Below are 19,742 nucleotides of genomic sequence, written 5' to 3' on the forward strand. Positions count from 1 at the left end.
TCGATAATGGAAAGTGATTGATTTCATATATTATCTTCCCTGCCGGGCCATATCGATAATGAGGAGCACTGAACAGTATTTGTCATCGAATAATCAGAAGCAAAAACAAAGCCAAAAGGGGCGGACGTAAAGCGCTCGGTACGCGTAATTTTTTTGTAATTACTCATTGTCGCCTTCAGAAAATTTTCGGAAGTTGTGTTGATCGTTGACGACAGCCATAAATAATTTTTGCCCACCCATCCAAACAATAAATTTCGTTGGCATTTTAGTTGTATTTATATAAATATATATACAGATATATATACTTTTTTTCTTTTGCCATGCGAGCAATTCCTATGCGTGTGTGTGTGTGTGTGCATGCAATTGTACATTTTGGTATTATATTTTGATTTTTTTTTCATTCTTGAAAATTCTAAGTGATTTTAAATTGTGAATTTTATTTTGTCTATGTGTCGGAAATCAAAAATAATAAATTTAAGTTTTTAGTCTATCGGTATCGGTTAGCTGAAATTCGCTGTATAATTTTCTGATAAACAACAAAAACAACCCTGCGCGCACACACAAAAAAGCATATGCAAGAGCGCAGCAACATTAAAACCCGCCCCAACGCGTCGCTGTCGTCGTCGTCGTCTTCATCATCCGCAGCGCAGCCACTGCCATAGACGGCAGAAGCAAAAGCAAAGGCACGCTTACGTTACGCGCTTGCTTGTGGCGTATCGATGCCGTCGAGTTAACGTGTCGTCTCTGTGTGTGCGTGCGTCTGTGTGTATGTGTCTCGTGTCTGTGCTGGATTCTTATAAGAACATTTTTGCCGATTTTTTTCAGCAGTGTGTGCAAATTTTTTTTTTAATTTTTTCTGTGCCATTGTAAATTGTTTGCTTACGCAGTTAATTTAATTTAATTTTTTTTTCAACAACAACAGCAGCAGCAACAACAACTTAAACACAAGTGGCAGTGTTTGTTGGTGTCGGCAGAGAGGAAGATAGCGTTCGCATATGTATATACAATATATCAATATATATGTATACGCGTGTGTGTGTGTAAAAGAAGAGTGAGAGAAAATATTCAAAACCAATTTGATAACCAACTAAGAAAAGGAAAGGAAACGAAAAGAACGTAACAGAAATCGCAGCAAGCAGCAGCAGAGTGCAGCAAACATTGAGCAGCGGCCAGTGGCAGAGACTGAGACATCCTCATACCTAAACGCTGTTCACGCAGCAACAGTAATTAACTGTGAAACGTAGCGCGAGTCCACAACAAAAATCAAACTCGATCGTGTTTAAAAGAGAGCGGCAAAGCAAAAGAGAACAAGAGAGTGAGTGAGCGAGAAATTGAAAGGCCAGTATCAGCAAATTCGCCGTCTTCGTTTACGTCTTCATCAACGTCTACGGCTACGTCACCATGGACAACTTAATTCCGATCGTCAATAAACTGCAGGATGCATTCACATCGCTGGGTGTGCACATGCAATTGGATTTGCCACAGATTGCTGTTGTTGGAGGACAGTCGGCTGGCAAGAGTTCAGTGCTGGAGAATTTCGTGGGCAAGTAAGTGTGTTTGTCTAGCCAAAAACAAAACAAAATTATTTGTTTCTTTACTATCAAAAGAAATACACACAAGAAAATCCATATTTTTGCGCGAAAGCATTGATGTCTCTAGATGTAAGAGAGTTGTGAGTGTGTGTGCGTGCGCTAGGCTCGCGCTCTCAGTGTTTGCGCACATATATGTGCATATGTATGTGCGCGTGAATTTTGGTGAATAATCAATGAAGCAGCATTCCTGGTTTTTGTTCTGTTTTTTTTTTTTTTTTTTTTTTTTTTTTTTTCGTTCTGTTCGGTCTGTGGGTGTTTTGCCCCAGAAGCAGGAGGCCATCAATAATTTCCCCTCTCCCACTCATATTGATGTACATACATATGTGTGTATATAGAAACTAGTAAATGCGCATACAGTTGTACATGGTCAGCGTTCTGTTCGCAGTGGCCGCAACAGCATGACAACCACCTTGCACATAGTTTAGTATGTACATATGTACATATATTTATATAAAAGCACGACGAGCTTAATATAAAACAGTTGGTGGCGCTTACATAGAATCATCGCTGCTGATTAATGTTGAGTAAGCTCTCCAAGCGTATTACGCATGTACTTATAAAACACACCAACACACATACATACATATATGTATATAAATACAAATATGCATATTTATGCTGGAACTTAAAAGTCTCGTCGAGTGCCATAAACTCGCTTCCAATAACAGTTACAAAAGAAGAAAAAAAATATAGAAAAAAAATAAAACATTTATCAACGACAGTGTGCTCTCTCCCATTTTGTTTCTCCCTCTCTCTTAACTACAAGCACAGCACTTACTTCGTTTACTCTGTGATACCGTTTTATTTGGGGGCCTCTTTCTCTGGCTGCGCAGCGCTCATTGCGCTTCGTTCGTTTTTATCTATCACCGTTTGTCGTCCGCCCCCTGAAAATGAGATGACAAAAACAAATACAATAACCTACAAAATACGTACGCCCCGAAAAAGAAAATAAAAAACGGACAACGGCCAAACTGAAAAAAAAGAAAGAAAAAAATCAATGCATGCTGACATTTCCTTTTGTAGCGCGCAGCGCACATGATTTTGTTTCCTTTTTCTTATGTGCGCTTGGCTCTTGTGTTGAATTCAACACGGCCCACTGCGCATACCCTATACACACATACACACACACACACACACACACACACACACACACACAGATATATACACATACACAAGTTAGCAGCGCTCGCTCCACTTTGCTACACTTCACTTTGACATTTATGCAATGCTGCCGCTGTCGCAGTCGGCGTCGCCGCTAACGCTACCCTACATTTGTGTAGTTGCTGCTTTTGTCATCCACCTCCTCCACTTACAGTCGATTCTGCCTACTGTTGTAACTTTTGTAACTGTTAATGAATGGAACGCGAGCTCTCTGCCTTTCAACCATACACATACACATATAATACATATATTTGCCTGTGTATGCGTGGGTGGGTGTATGTGTGTGTAGGTGGGTTCTATGCAAAATTGCAAAATTACATAATACTCAGCTACTGTTATACACGACAAAATCCTTTTTTGACTTTGGCTTGCTCCACCTACAGCATAACGCCCACACACATGTATAAGCATTTATATATACATGTATGCATGTGTAGCGGAATCTAACCATCTTATGTAGGTTTGATATTTATGCTTTGTGTATATGAGTCCTTGCCAAACACACACATTCACATAAATATTTCTATACATACATAAATACTATGATATGATTATGTACGCATTAGAATAGGACGTGGGTGTTTTTAACACATAGAGTCCGTCTTCGCATATAGAGCTGATATGTATGCAGTTTTTCTTATGTAAGCTAGCGTGCAGTCAATAGCAACAACAGCAATGGCAGCAACAGCAGCAGCAAGATTGGCCAAGCGCAGTTCATTTGCTGAGCCGTTAGTTTTCGCATGCGCCGGCCACACACACAAATATATATATACATGGCTACAGGCGTATGTACATACATACATACATATGTTATGTACATATACATATGCATGTATGTATACATAGTATCTATATGCCTATGTGCATGCATATATGTATATATTTATATAAATATATGTGTATGTGCATATGTGTGCGTTAATGACCTAGTTTTTCTTATACTTTATGCTACTTATGCTGATGCAGGTTTTTTTTTGTTCCCATCAATGTCAGTTAATGATGCTGCAGAGACTTCAACTCATAGAGAGAGGGAGAGAGAGAGAGAGTGGCAGAGACAGAGTGTCTGTTCAATGTCAACTCAATAGCAACAGCAGCAGCAGCAGCAGCATCTGCCTCAAAAGCCCAGCTCGAAATGTCAATAGTTCATGGTATTTGTTGTTCCTTTGGCACTTTCTTAAATACTTAATATATAAACACACGCATATCATATGTATGTATATGTTTTAATGTAAATAGTGGGTACTTTATATTATATATAAATGGGATATTTCTATGGATTTGAATGAATAATGACTCTCTCTCTCTCTCTAAATATATTTAAATATATGATTGACGCACGTAAATAGAAAACAAAAACCACAAAAAGTAAGGGCAACAACCTATTTAAATTGAAAAAAAAAAAAGATATACATCAACATAAAAGTTGCAAAAAAATTATTGAAACGACAGCGAAAGCAATGAGAGCCAAAGAATGCGCAGCAGCTGATCTCATAATTCGTGCGTATGCGTGTGTATGCGTGAGAGTGTTTTGTTCTCGATTGCAGCAGTAGCAGAAAGAGAGCGATCGCTGCGCTCTCTACAGCTGACGCAGCCGGCGTATTGCATTACAGCCGCATATACAAATGCAAATGTGTCTATGTATATATATTTATGTATATATGTTTGTCTACTAAACTTTAGCTGCTGTTTTGTAAAGCATTGCTCATTTGGTTGTTGTTCTTTCTTAACTCTAATTGCTAATTGTTTTTGTCGAAACGATAAAAAAACGGTGCAAATCAAATTTGAAATTGGGGAAATTGTGAGGGAACAATTTGAGCAAACAAGTGCGCTGACATTATATCCAAACACACACACGCACCATACTGTTACTCATCTCATGTAATTGATAACATTGCATTTTATGTACACTTGAACAAATTCAGTTCTGTGCATGTGTGTGTGTGTGTGTGTGTGTGTAAATTGTTAATGCTATGCATGCACAAGTGTACATATATATGTATGTACGTACACAAATATGTGGGCATCTATTTGGAACTTATGTTTATAATTACATATGTATGTAGTACGTTGGCTTTGTGGGCTTTTGTGCTATGCTGATAAGATAAGCAGTCGGAATTTACCCCCTCTGCCAACTCTTTCAATTTCAATATTTTGCTCGCGTTGAATAGTTTGTGTGTGTATGTGTGAGTTTTATTGTTATAAGTTCTGCAATTCGGGCTCCTAATTAGTGCTGCAAAATAATCGATATTCCGTAATATCGATATTCGCGATATTTTCAGAGAAAAAGATCGATAAAAACGATATATCGAACACTTCTTTTAAATGTTAATTTTCTTGCTTAGAATCTATTATAATATTTATATTAATTATGACTTCTTAATGGATAAAATGGCAACCATTTCAAGATTAAAATAAAAGCAACAGCATCAAACAAAAACAAATTTATTCAACCGAACAAAGTCGTATAACAAATTATTTTTCATTAACTTAAACCTAAAACAGCAATTCATTAAAGCTTAAATTCACTATGCTCCTTAAAATTATATTATAATAATAACAAAAACAATTGCCTCCATGGCAGTTTGAAAAAAAAAAGAAATTAAAACAAAACCCATTGGTTTTTATTTAAAAAAATTAGTTTGTTTACTGTTTCCGGTTTTAATGACGCCCTTCTGGAATTAGCAATCATTCCAGCTTTGCTAAACATCCTCTCGCTCTCAGAGAACGTTGCCTCATATTTTTTATTTACGAAGTGCAAAATGCTACCGGACTTGGGTGCCAATTCACTCTCTTGCAGCGATGGATGCATGCGTGTTAAGTGATTTTTAAGGCTTTTGGTATTTCCACTTGTTTTGCAGACCTTAAAGCAATTTCTGCACACCGCACAACCATCCTTTCCTTTTTCAAAATATTTCCACACTTCGGATTTTTTTGGGGCTCCCACGGTCTTATTTTCTTCATCGGAGTCAACCCTCGCCGCGCCTAAAACACACAAGCTATGATTCCAAGCTTTTCCAATAGTATATATCAATTGTACTTACGTTTTCTTCCCAAAAACTGATCCATTTTTTTCTTTCTATTGCAATTAAATTAAATCAATCAATTTGTATACAATTTAGCAAAATTAAATAAATGCGCTTCTTACACAGTTAAAACCAACGCCAAGAATAACCATTTTTTCGATATATCGATACTAAGAAAGCCATATCGATCTTTTGCCAAAATTCGAAAATATCGATTATAACGATTCCGATCCGATATTTTTGCAGCACTACTCCTAATGCTCATTTCGGGCGTCGGCTATAGTTTTTGTCGATGATTCATGCTCTGTCATTATAATTGATATTGTTTGCATTATCGATAAGGGTTTTACTACCATTAGGTCTGCAGCTGTTTGTTAATATTTTATTATGTATCTGTGTGTGTCTCTGTGGTAAGGCTTATATTGACTTTGGGCGGATTTGTTTACCATAATAAAACAGGTCACAACATAAGCGCCGATCTAAAGGCAGGCAGTAACAGTAAATACATAATACATGCATGCTTACATACATATGTGTGTGTAAATGTGTATGTAGAAATTATTTTCAAGCTGTGCTCCCTAGCAGTTAATTTCCCAGTTAATTAATCACACACATTCGTTGTTTGCTGGCATTAATCAGCTTTCCCACAAATCCCAAATATATGGATATTAAAAAAAAAAAAAAGCAAAAATGTGAATAATAACAGCAATAATAATACTTCTAATTATAATCTCTCAACTAATCAAAGTAATTGAGATCCGTGGAACAATTGAAAGGCACGATAATTATGCCGTTAACATTCTGACTCACTGGCGTTGCTGTTTGTTTTTGTTATTTTAGTTGTTCTTCATAATTGAATTCGGGTAACAGCACTCTCACTGGAATATTGGAAATGTACAGCAAAAGCTGTTTGTGTTTATATCATATTAATTTCCCCTATATTATTGCAATTGTGCAATTTTTGTTTTGTTGTGCGTTGTCTCTCTCGCACTCTCGGATACGCTTCAGATATAGATGGTATTATATAACACTGCGATTGTGTATCGTAAATGAATTTCTTTTTAATTTGAGATATTTTGTCTACATTTTGAGGCATATTCCCAAAGCTAGACACAAATGCAAATTTCTTTAAATTTGCGCTTTGTTAGAGAACTTTGGAACGATTCAAATTCAATGAGCTTTATCGATGACTTGATAGTGTTAAAGTCTGTTTGGCTTATATAGATAAAAATTTGTATTTTCTTGTAGATTTCCTTTTTCCTATACTTCTATGTATATAAGAATGAAATTTTGTTGAGGCAAGGCCATAAAATTGTTTTCTTATCTAACGAATCTATAAGTTTTATATATACTTCTCTATGCATATGAATAAAATAGATGTTTGGTAATGTTTTCATTAATGTACATATATAAAAATAGATATATATATATACAGACATATATAATCTATTATATATTTCGAAATTCCAAATGCGTTATCAAGTCTAGTTGGTTTGAAAAGTTCAGTAAGCATTCTTTTGTATAAATTTGAAGAGGCAGCTCACAAAACTTGTCAAATACTCATGGAAGACACTTATCGCAATTGATAAAATCAATTCAATTGACATACTCTAAAAAAAAATATAAAAAATAGCAACAGCAATAAAAATGCAAAAACAACTCAAAGAACTACAATTAATGGATTTCTTATTTCCCTCTCTATTATTATTATTATTATTTTTTTTTATGATCTTCACAGAGACTTTCTGCCTCGTGGTTCGGGTATTGTGACGCGCAGACCTTTAATTTTGCAGCTGATCAACGGAGTAACCGGTGAGTAGTTATCTCTATATAGACACATCTATATACATATATGCTAATGGATGTTTTTCGTTGATTTTAGAGCATGGCGAGTTTCTGCATTGCAAGGGTAAAAAGTTCACCAGCTTCGATGACATACGCAAAGAGATCGAAGATGAGACGGATCGTGTGACCGGCAGCAACAAGGGCATCTCAAACATTCCGATTAATTTGCGTGTTTATTCGCCGCACGTTTTAAATTTAACACTGATCGATTTGCCGGGCCTGACGAAGGTGGCCATCGGTGATCAGCCCCCAGACATTGAGCAGCAGATTAAGCAAATGATATTGCAATTTATACGCAAGGACACTTGCCTTATACTGGCCGTAACGCCGGCCAATACCGATCTGGCCAACTCGGATGCCCTGAAGCTGGCCAAGGAGGTGGATCCGCAGGGTGTGCGAACAATTGGTGTCATCACCAAATTGGATCTCATGGACGAAGGCACGGATGCACGTGATATACTCGAAAATAAGCTGTTGCCGTTGCGTCGCGGCTACATTGGTGTTGTAAATCGTTCGCAAAAGGATATTGAGGGACGCAAGGATATCCATATGGCATTGGCCGCTGAGCGCAAATTCTTCCTCAGCCATCCATCGTATCGCCATATGGCCGATCGTCTGGGCACACCATACTTGCAGCGTGTCCTCAATCAACAGCTCACCAATCACATTCGGGACACGTTGCCAGGACTGCGCGACAAATTGCAGAAGCAGATGCTCACCCTTGAGAAGGAGGTCGAAGAGTTTAAGCATTTCCAGCCAGGCGATGCCAGCATCAAAACAAAGGCTATGCTCCAGTAAGTAAACAAAGCGAAGGACTCGTTATGGATCTATATAGATATTTAACTATATATATATATATCTCTTCTTTGATCGCAATTACAGAATGATACAGCAACTGCAGTCGGACTTTGAGCGTACCATCGAGGGCAGCGGCTCCGCTTTGGTCAACACAAATGAGCTGTCTGGCGGTGCCAAGATCAATCGCATATTCCATGAGCGGTAAGCAAAAATATATAAATATATGCATATATAATTTAATATACATTTCATTGCAGTCTTCGCTTTGAGATTGTGAAAATGGCGTGCGATGAGAAGGAATTGCGACGTGAGATCTCATTTGCCATACGCAACATACACGGTATTCGTGTTGGTCTCTTCACGCCGGACATGGCGTTCGAGGCGATCGTTAAGCGTCAGATTGCCCTGCTCAAGGAGCCGGTCATTAAGTGTGTGGATCTAGTCGTGCAGGAATTGTCGTCGGTTGTGCGCATGTGCACAGACAAGGTGGAGCATCTGAATCACAATTGAAGTCCTTCAACGAGTCTATTTTCTGTTTGTTGTCTCTTTTTCAAGATGAGTCGCTATCCACGCTTGCGCGAGGAAACGGAACGCATCATTACCACGCATGTGCGCCAGCGTGAGCAGCGCTGCAAGGAGCAAATCCTGTTGCTAATTGACTTTGAGCTCGCCTACATGAATACCAATCACGAGGATTTCATTGGCTTCGCCAAGTATGTCGCAATTGCTGTGTTCACAATACATGTATATGTCGATCGTCTATTCAGCCGATCGATAATGAACAAATTGAACAAATTCAGCAAATTCAATTATAATATCCTATTTATATTTATCCTTTCTTTGTGCTAATTTCAGTGCTCAGAATAAATCTGAGAATGCAAATAAGACCGGGACCCGACAGCTGGGCAATCAGGTCATACGCAAGGGTCACATGGTCATTCAAAATCTAGGCATTATGAAAGGTATGTGCAAACTCACATATATATCTATATATGTATGTATACTTTAGCCGAATGCTTGTCCATGTCATATTCAAGCTTTGTAACTAAACAACAACAACAACAACAGTAACAGTAATTACAGTCGCAACAACAACTTCAACTCTCACTACACTAAACCTCCAACTAACTACCTATATGTTCATATAATAAAATTACTAATTTGGCAACAGCTCAGCTATCGATAAGTCGATAAACCAACCATTAGCTGGAGGCTTTAAGTCGTGAGACAATAGCAATTTGATACGTAGATAGACAGCTTTAAATGCTATGCAAATATTAGAATGTAACTCGATTTACTTGTGTAAATTACATTCAGATTCTTATCGATTTATCGGTTTTTGATATCATAGTACAGAAATGTCCAGGAATATCACAGTTTTGCGTCATTTTTTTTTTCAAATAATCTATCTATTTATCGCTTTTTCTATATTATACACAACTAATTAACTGACTATGCAGTAATATATATAGATATCAAAGATATCTGGTGCTAATCTTAATCGACTGTCTATCGATAGCTACTCAACCTTACTGCTTTGTATAGAAACGTTTATAGATTTAATGGCATGCATAGGAATCAACTGCGATCACCATCTGAAATCGCTCACACGTAGTTATCGTATCGGAAATAGAGTACATCCACTCACATATATAAATACCACTCGACTCAGTTTTGTAGTACTTGAAGTATTTTTACGTAATTGAGCTTATATTTCTTGAGTATTATTTGCAATTTTTTGTTTGTTCTGTCTTGTCTTCTGCTTTTTCTTCTCTTTTATGTTGTATTTTCGTCCATTTGTTTTCCTTCTTGGTTGGTTTTTCCTTTTTGAATTTTTCTTGGTGTTTTTCTTTTCGGTACTGTACTTTTAATTTCTTGCCTTAAAATCTTGTGGATTAATCGCAAAGCTTTGCTGAGGTTTTTGCCACGCCTACTTGGTTTGTATTCAACTATTTCTATTCATTGCTAATACACCGTTTCCTACACACACACAGAAATAAACATTGAGCACATATGTGATTCATATTCATCCACCAATACACATACATCATTCATACATTTGCTTCGATAAAAACTAAGTTATGTCTATATCTATATAAATATATATGACATTTAACTGATCCTTGAAATTTATTGTAAAACTTATGTATTCTCTATAAAGAACTATTAAAGTGTAACTATAGATCTATGGATTAGCATATACGAGAGCTGTTCTATGTCAGTGGCTCATGAACGGAGGTGAAATGAGAGAATTTTTTTATTTATTGGGGAATACTTAACTTTTATACTTTATGGGTTTGCTCACGGCGTCACATATACCCTTTCGTATATACATATTGGGTATTATGTTTATCCGAAATAATTCGGGAATTGACGCCTTGAAAAAGTTTGTTTGTTTACTTCAAAGAATTGCTTAGCAGAAATTCCTATATAAATCTGAAACAGAGTCCAGAGAGCAGAGAGTGCAACTGGAGCACTACTTACATTCTGAAAGGTTGATTGACAAAAGTATAGAATGATCACTGAATGCATACAATTTAGAGATCTGTTGGCATAGAGACACAAACCTAACTTTCCAAATACATATTGAGAAACCCGAGCAAGAATGATAAACTTATCAAACAGCCCTCGTGTATACATCTTTATGTATACCTTAATGTACATTTATTTTTATTTCTATTCAATTTTTGCTTTGTTTCTATTTTGTTATTTTTTTGGAATATCGTTCTGGTTATTCTATGCTATGTGTTGTCTGTTGCAGGTGGCTCTCGTCCCTATTGGTTTGTGTTGACATCGGAGAGCATTTCGTGGTACAAGGACGAGGATGAGAAGGAGAAGAAATTCATGTTGCCGTTGGATGGTTTGAAATTGCGCGATATTGAGCAGGGCTTTATGTCAATGTCTAGACGTGTTACATTTGCTTTATTCAGTCCCGACGGACGTAATGTTTATAAGGTTAGTAATTTTTGTTAGCATACAAAAAAATGAATTTTCGTTTCAAAATGAAACCACAACAAAACAAAAACAAAAAAAAAAAAGAAATGAACAAAATATTTTAAAAATCTATCCCAAATAGATGAACAAAGAAACGAAACGAAAAGAGAGAAAAAGATAAACAAAAAGATTTTCAATTAGTTTTTGCAACTACAACAAATGGTATATAATATATATATTATTTGTTCTAGTTTTTCTATTCAAATACAAAACATCCAAATTTATTGAAAAAAAAAAAGAAAAAAATTAATATTAATTCATATAACAAATATTTTGTTTCTTTTGTTGCAAACAAGAAAAAAACAATTTTGCGTTCAAGTCCCAGATTAAAAAAAAAAACAACAACAAAAACAATTTGATACTAGACTCGAAACTAGTTTCCAAAAATAAATGAAAAACAGTTAATTAATTTTTTTGTATAAGATAAAAATTACTATGTTTTTATCAACATTTGTGTTCAAGTCGAGGCCAAAAAGAAAGACGAACTCTCGAATTCTATTTTTTTGGCCATCGATTTGTGAGCATGAGAATAACAAAATACGATAAACCACTTAATTAGATAGCGAGATATATGCATATATATACACTATAGCTGTAGTTGTATATATGTTGATATATACCGTTATACCGTTATGCCACCAATATACCAAACACTAACTCTGAACTCTGGTCCAGCTGCCAACCCAACTCAACTCAACCAACTTAAATAGAAAGCTAATCACAAACAGAAAACTAAACTAAATAATGAACCCGACAATAACCAACCAATGCCACCAACCCGTCCAAGTACTCAATCGTAATATCGTAATATCGTAATCGTAAACGTAATCGTAATACAGTTGTCCCATATGCTAAAAGCTTGACGAAAAATACCTATCCATTTTGTTCTCTTTGCGCTTGGACGCTTCTCTCTCTCTCTCTCTCTTTCTCCTGCACATACACACACACACACACACCCACACATATATATACAAATATTGTGCATTTAGGATTACAAACAATTGGAGTTGTCGTGCGAGACGGTGGAGGATGTAGAATCATGGAAGGCATCATTCCTACGCGCTGGCGTCTATCCCGAAAAGCAGGAGACCCAGGAGAATGGCGACGAGGTACGTTTTCATATTGCACACAAATATTTATAAATAGAATATATTCTATATAATGTTAAGTCAGTCATAAGTTGTCTTATCCTATCTCTTAGTTAACAGATCCAGCATAGCCGCAAATGTTAATTAACATTTTCATGCTTGGATATGTCAACATGACATCACATAGCTCTAACTCTACTATATACGTGAAGCTCTATGTATGCCCTTTATCTACATTTTTGTCTCCTCCTGAGAAGCTTAATAATACTCTATATATATAAATGTTATCAGCAGCTGTTAACAACTATACTAAACGGATTAATTTGCAAGCTATATATAATGTGTATATGCTGTTAATTAGCATTGCTTTTGCTAACAGTTGTTGCTTACAGCTCCCCAACCATAGCAGCGTTAATGACTTTGTTATTAACAGTGAATTAAATAACCCTTATTCATTAATGTTACTCGCTGCTGTTACATTCTGTTACTAACATTATTAATATTCCTGTAAAATGTATTCCGTAAGCTGACAGCTGTTATTATCATGCTCACATATATTGATGTCTTCCGTTAATAACAATTGTGTAACGTCAATAGGTAACAGCTGTTAACTTACAGCTTTAGCTGGTTACAGCGACATTTTGGCTATACCTACTAACATCATGTTATTGACGGCAGCTTAATAGTATGTTTACTTAACATTATGTTAGATATACACGGTGTATCTAAATACCATGTTACACTTTTACAATTGAATTAACAGATCGATAACATAATTTTATGCTAACAGTTAATGTCAAGCTAAAATATTGTTGCCGCTTTAACATATTCGAGTATTCCCTATTCCCTATTATCCAAGTGTGTCCCATAACAGCAGAAATTTATGATCTATGTTAACTAACATACAATTAACATAACTCTTTAATATTCCTATACATAAATATCTAGTTGTAAACAATTGAACTCTTTGACAAAGCAATAACTTATTAAATGTTTCTTTATTTATTTATTTTTGACAAACGAAAAACAAAAATCAATTTATATATTTCGAAATATATGAAATGCGTTTTATAATGAATGTGTGATATATGAATATATATAATATATATATATATATATGCAGGAAGGACAAGAGGTTTGTTTCTTTCGATCATCATTTTTACCATATACTTTGCGCTCTCTATCTCTCTCTCTCGCTCTGTCTCTGTCTCTAACTCCCTTTTTATTTAATATTATTTCATAGATTAGTTTATATTTTTGGTTTTTATTTCAAATTTTGGGGCCTGATATTCGAGTTAATTTTTATTTATTTTGTTTTTCTTATTTATATAATTTTTTAATACTTGTTCACTTAGTGAAATGAGAGCATATTACTTTTATGCAACCTTTGTCTGTGATAAGATTTTAGATTTCTTTTTAAATTGAGCTAGACACTATTCCAAATTTCAAATGTACATATAATATCATATATGTATGTATATTAGCTTCTGGCATCTATAAGCTCTAAAAGCGAACTCCTCCACAGAAATTCAGCAAATTGATGTCACGTGAACGAGTATTATGCAATCGGTCATATACGATTGGAGTGTTCTCATTTGGCTTACACTAATTAACAAAATTGTTGTTTGGGCCACAAAAAATTGGGGTTTTCAATTCGGCATTTCTTAAACACTTCGCTATTTACCCTAAAAACTAAAAACAATCCCCCATTTGTGTTCCTAAAGGTGTGTGCTATTTGTAATAGATCCATATTTCAAATATAACTCTTAATATATATATCTACACACACATATATCTAAAAATATAAATATATATCAATTTATACATATATATGTATACAATTTTAATTTACAATATTTTTTATCAATTATTTTCTTCTATTTTTCCCCTTTTCACGTACCAAACGAATCGAAATGACTCAACACACACAACAAAAATCAAATAACCCCATACATATATATATTAAATATATATGTATCGTTTCAAATATATATATATATATGTTTATGCACACGTATATATATATGTTTAAATTACAAATCAAATTTGTAATGCGAAATATCCACAAAAATGTCCATAATCAACTGTTAACAGCAAAAAGTATGTTCAAACGTTTTTTTCGTTCAATTTCTTTGCTCTTTTTGAATTTTTACGCATTTTTCACTTATTTTTGATGCATTCGTAATGTAAACCCAATTAACATTGGCATTGTTTATCGATTTACGTTGTTTTATTCGTATTATTACAAATAATAAACACTGCAATTACACGATTCCAAGCTTCCCACCTACACATTGACTCTACATATTGAATATTATGTGTATAGAAACAATTGAGAAAGTAAATTTCATTTGATTCTAATGTACTATTCTCTCTCCGAAAAAAAGTTAGTTATTGGAATTATCGATTTCTGTTATTGATATTCCGATAATCGACTATCGGAAGTAGCCAACGATTTGTATCTTTAGTACAACAACTCTCATTACTTTTAAATCTTAAAGCCATTGAAAAACTAGAAAAGTTTAGGGTTGTCATCCCAACTCATCAAATGATGATGATAATGAAATTCATATCCATGCACACCCATGCACACACGCACACACACACAAACTAACAATTTTCGACCTAAAACTTATATTTGTAGCATTCAAAAATAGTATTTATTGTATAATGTATTTTCCTATTTGGTATTCATTCTAATTCTTTTTTATTGAGCACTTCAAATATTCGAAAAAAAAAAAATCTATTTTTAAACTTTAAAATGATAAAATTAAAATAATTACCTTTATGTATACTGTAAAGTTTTGCTTCTTGTTTTTGGTTTTCCTCCTCTAATCAAATTTTCACTTTGGTTTTCAAGTTCAACTAACAATAAAAAAAAACGTAAAAAAACTCTTACATATAGATTTGGAAATCTAAAGATGATATATATTTGTTAAATTTGTACTATATAATGCTTTACTTTATCGGCTGCACCTTTTGGCATTTGTTTCGATTTGTGCAAAAAAAAAAAAAAAAAAAAAAAAAAAAAAAAAAAAACTACTAGAGAACACAATTTTTTCATTTTATTGATTGTTTCTTCGTTTGTTTTTTCCATTACCTTTTGCCCCACTTTCCCCAATCAACCAAACAATCAACAACTAATCAAATGAAACGAACAAAACTTTCCACAAAAACCAACAACAACAAAAATGTATTACCCATGAATCGATTAATCGATAACACAACAGTCGGCTAACGAAGAGAGCTCCTCGGATCCGCAATTGGAGCGTCAAGTGGAGACAATTCGCAACCTAGTCGACTCCTACATGAAGATCGTCACAAAGACCACGCGGGACATGGTGCCCAAGGCAATTATGATGCTGATCATCAATAATGCCAAGGACTTTATCAATGGAGAGCTGTTGGCACATCTATATGCCTCCGGTGATCAGGTGTGTATATCATCTAGATAAATGTGAAGCTTCGAGAGATCAGTAGAACGGATCAATCAGACAATCAGCCAGTCAAGACATGCTGATCATTTCAATCATCTAATCTCGTTACTAATCTGGGTTTCGCTCTTGCCAGGCACAAATGATGGAAGAGTCCGCTGAGTCGGCAACACGACGCGAGGAAATGTTGCGCATGTATCGCGCCTGCAAGGATGCTTTGCAGATCATTGGTAAGTGATATAGATTCCCTAATTCCAGGCAAATTAATAGTTATATCGGATCATTAATCATGCTTCAATCACAGGTGACGTATCGATGGCAACCGTATCATCGCCATTGCCGCCGCCCGTGAAGAACGATTGGCTACCAAGTGGCTTGGAGAATCCGGGTCTCTCACCGCCCAGTCCCGGTGGACCACGCAAGCCCGCACCCACCGCACAGGTGAGCTCCGTCGTTAGTCAATCGGTCAATCTATCAATCAAACATTACATTCTGTTATTGCATTTTTCAGGGCTCGTTGGGTGGCCGTAATCCACCTTTGCCACCGGCAACGGGTCGTCCAGCGCCCGCTATTCCCAGCCGCCCAGGAGGCGGTGCCCCGCCCCTGCCTGGCGGCCGGCCTGGCGGCGCGCTGCCACCCCCATTGCTACCATCGTAAGTAGAGCACAATTAACTTGTGTATTTTATTGCTTTCAACTTGGCTTAGTGCGTCCTGTACAGTATATATGTATATATACAGTATTCCCAGTATTTATTTAGTTTTATTTACGTATTATTTCTTTGTTCGACGATTGGGACCTCTTTTTATATGCAGCCACACACATTACACAAACATACACACACACACATAAAAGCGCATACACATCAATATATATATTCATAACTTTTATATGTATATAACATATGTACAAATATATATACTAATGTGTATGCATACAAACAAAACGCTGCAAACGCTTTCAGTATTTTTGCTTTTGTTTTTAAATATTACTTTTGAATTATCATATTTTTGTGTTTATAACTAACAAACTTTGGCATTTCTTAGTATTAAATACTAAAAAAAAAACTGAACATTTATTCATCCCAGTAAATTCAATCATATTGGGAAATTTTCGTCACATACTCTTGTGGTTGGGATATTTAAGATTATCAGTGCCAAATGTTCAATAAACCCGCTCTTTCATGACATTCAAAAAGTACCTAATTTAATAAGGGGAATATTTTTTTTTTGTATAAAATCCCCTTTGACATTTATCTTCTACAAGAGATCATTTAGTATATGTATGTATGTTTAAAATTTTTCGTGTTTGGTTTTTTCTCTTTTTTTTTTTATTTTGGTCTTTGTCCTTAGAAGGCAGCTTGTCTACTTCTGAATATTCAACTAGTTCCAGTCTAAACATAGATCAGAGCTAATAGTAAAATTTGCGTATTAATAAATTAGCATAACCTGCAGTGCCAATATACATACATGCATGCATATATGTATGTATGTGTGTGTATATGTTTATCTCTTAGTCAACCATTTTGTGTTTGTTTTATTTGAGGGCAAGCTGCCAGATTTGGCAAATGAGATAATCCCTTCTTTATTTTTTCATTGATTTTGGTTTCTGCGCTGTTTACCCTTGTAAAAAAAAAAAAAAACAAAGCAAAAATTAATAGACGATTTTCGAAAAGTAAAAAAAAAAGATATATAACAAAACCAAATTGTTTGTTTCTTCCTCTCTCTTTTTTCTCTCTCTTTCTCTCTCACATATTTGCAAATTTGCAAATCAAATGCGATAAACCAACAACAAATGTCAAACGAATAACTGTTAACTAACTCACACACCCACATAATTGCACTCGTAACACACAACGCTTACATGTCCAATGCTTCACTGTAAATTAAATGCTGCAGACGTCGCTAAGCTGTCAGCCACAGGCCCGCAGGCATTTACTCACTCACTCACACACACACACACACACACACATTAACTCTCTAGATCTCAAATTAAATAACCAACAAATTACCAAAATTAAAAAATACGCTTCAGCTTAAATCAACCTAAGAAACCAAACAAAGAGAAAAAACAACCAAAACCCAAATCATTGAGTTCAGGCTCAAGCGCTCAGCGTTCGCCCTTGCGCTCGCTCTCTTTAGCAAATGTGTTACAGCTATACACGAAAAAGTTCGCTCAGCAACCACTAAAACAATAATATTAACAACAACAGCAACAACAACAACGATGTCAACCGTTAAAGTTTATGTATGAAAAGGAAAAACATAATCTATTCGCATATATATATTTATATAAAATATCTGTTTGTTTGTTTATAATTTATTTTAGTAATAAATATATGCATATATATATGTGTATATATGAATATCGGTATACATATGTATATGTATACACATTTAACACAAAATTTAAGTATCAAGCACAGAATATTTATATAAATATATGCATATATAGCGATGATATAAGAGAAATATCTATCAGAAGTGTAAACGCTGTTTAGATTTCCTCATTAGTGTTGTTAAATAAAACTTGAAAAAAATATCCTAGAGAGCAGAGCCTTGAGAATTCCCATTGTTAAGAGAGGGCAGTGTGCACACATATGTTCACATACACATACACACACATATACATATATACAAACATATGAAATATACGTTATGAAAAGTAAATGGAAAAATATATGCTTAAGTTAACTAAAGTACCTTTTTGTGTTGTTGTTGTTGTCGTTATATAAAACTAAAGCATAAAAAAACGCAAGAATGAAAAAAGATATACATTATATACAAATATACATATATATTTATATATATACATACATACAAGTATATATATAGACATATATATAAAATTATTAATATTAAATGGGCTAAAAGTTACAAATTTACTGTTCAGTGTGTGTACTACGAAAAGAATTAAATAAATATATAGTTTATTTAAAATAAAAATACTTTCAAAATTACATTTATACATATATATATATATATACTGTCTCTCTCTATATATATATACATACATATATCAACAGACTGACAAGACATGTTCGATTATTTTGGCTGGCACTGTGGTCAGTCATTGCTTCCAATTAGCTTCCCTTTCTCTCTCACTCGCTCCTTTTTACACTCTCACAGCTCACAGTCAGACTTCATTTCGAAAGCCTGTGGCTTAGAGTTCCGTTTCCGTTATGTGCTCTAAGCTATGTTTGCCGTAGTGGACTTGTGTCTCTTATGGGATGGCGTGTGGTACAGTGTTGACAAGCGCGGCATGTGGCAGCTGTTTATTGCATAACAACTCCTGTTGGTTTTTTGTTAAAATTGTGTTTGCTTTCATTTGCTTTAATTTATTAACATAGTTACTATTCTATTATGTGTTGTTTCCTTTCCATATGTTTGCTCAGCTCTGCTTGTGTACATATATGACCATATGTATATACATATGTGTGTGTGTTTATCTTATATTTATGTGTATTTTGCCTTTTGTTCTTGCTATGGTTTGTTGTTGCCTTAACGGAGTTTCATTCATTTTTGTTTCTTTAATATCCTTTATAATTTGTGATTAAATCAAATAAACATTACACCTACACACACACTCCCACACACCTACACACACACACACACATCACAGCGCCCGAAGCAGCGAAACAGACAAATCGATAAAAAGGGGTTTCAAGCGTTCCGATACATGTTTGATCTCATAGCCAAGCGCCTCTTTAGTTTAGAATTTGTGTTTCTCTCGCAAAAAAGAAAAAACAAAAACAAAAGAACAAACAAAAAAATAAATAAAAAAATACGCAAGCAACAGCAAGAGTACA

At 34.9% G+C, this 19,742-nt stretch overlaps 1 protein-coding gene and 1 long non-coding RNA gene across 13 annotated transcripts in view; one reads left to right on the plus strand and one right to left on the minus strand.

Moving 5' to 3' along the window:
* The window catches only part of shi (dynamin-1 shibire), a 24,755-nt gene continuing 5,013 nt past the window's right edge, over positions 1-19,742 (plus strand). For 2 of the 12 annotated variants that reach the window (XM_089475188.1, XM_089475198.1), the window contains exons 1-15: positions 1-138; positions 923-1,547; positions 7,515-7,588; positions 7,659-8,415; positions 8,504-8,620; positions 8,677-8,905; positions 8,975-9,132; positions 9,275-9,381; positions 11,181-11,374; positions 12,403-12,522; positions 13,625-13,636; positions 15,732-15,935; positions 16,072-16,165; positions 16,240-16,376; positions 16,447-16,589. In XM_089475188.1, the coding sequence (XP_089331314.1) occupies positions 1,402-1,547; positions 7,515-7,588; positions 7,659-8,415; positions 8,504-8,620; positions 8,677-8,905; positions 8,975-9,132; positions 9,275-9,381; positions 11,181-11,374; positions 12,403-12,522; positions 13,625-13,636; positions 15,732-15,935; positions 16,072-16,165; positions 16,240-16,376; positions 16,447-16,589 (2,492 nt within the window). In that variant the 5' untranslated portion in view covers positions 1-138; positions 923-1,401. Of the gene's footprint in view, positions 156-251; positions 272-356; positions 376-430; positions 828-922; positions 1,548-7,514; positions 7,589-7,658; positions 8,416-8,503; positions 8,621-8,676; positions 8,906-8,974; positions 9,133-9,274; positions 9,382-11,180; positions 11,375-12,402; positions 12,523-13,624; positions 13,637-15,731; positions 15,936-16,071; positions 16,166-16,239; positions 16,377-16,446; positions 16,590-17,832; positions 19,726-19,742 lie in introns of those variants that run through there. The other 10 variants (XM_018014449.2, XM_089475197.1, XM_089475199.1 and 7 more) reach the window with 9 other exon arrangements.
* On the minus strand, positions 5,180-7,140 carry LOC149267876 (uncharacterized). The gene is made up of 2 exons (XR_016271207.1): positions 5,795-7,140; positions 5,180-5,735 (listed from the first exon to the last, which is right to left on the minus strand). It is a non-coding gene; the product is annotated as an uncharacterized LOC149267876 (long non-coding RNA).

The sequence above is a fragment of the Drosophila arizonae genome, chromosome X (assembly GCF_054131065.1).
Source record: "Drosophila arizonae isolate 15081-1271.41 chromosome X, UAZ_ARI_1.0, whole genome shotgun sequence".
NCBI lineage: Eukaryota > Metazoa > Arthropoda > Insecta > Diptera > Drosophilidae > Drosophila > Drosophila arizonae.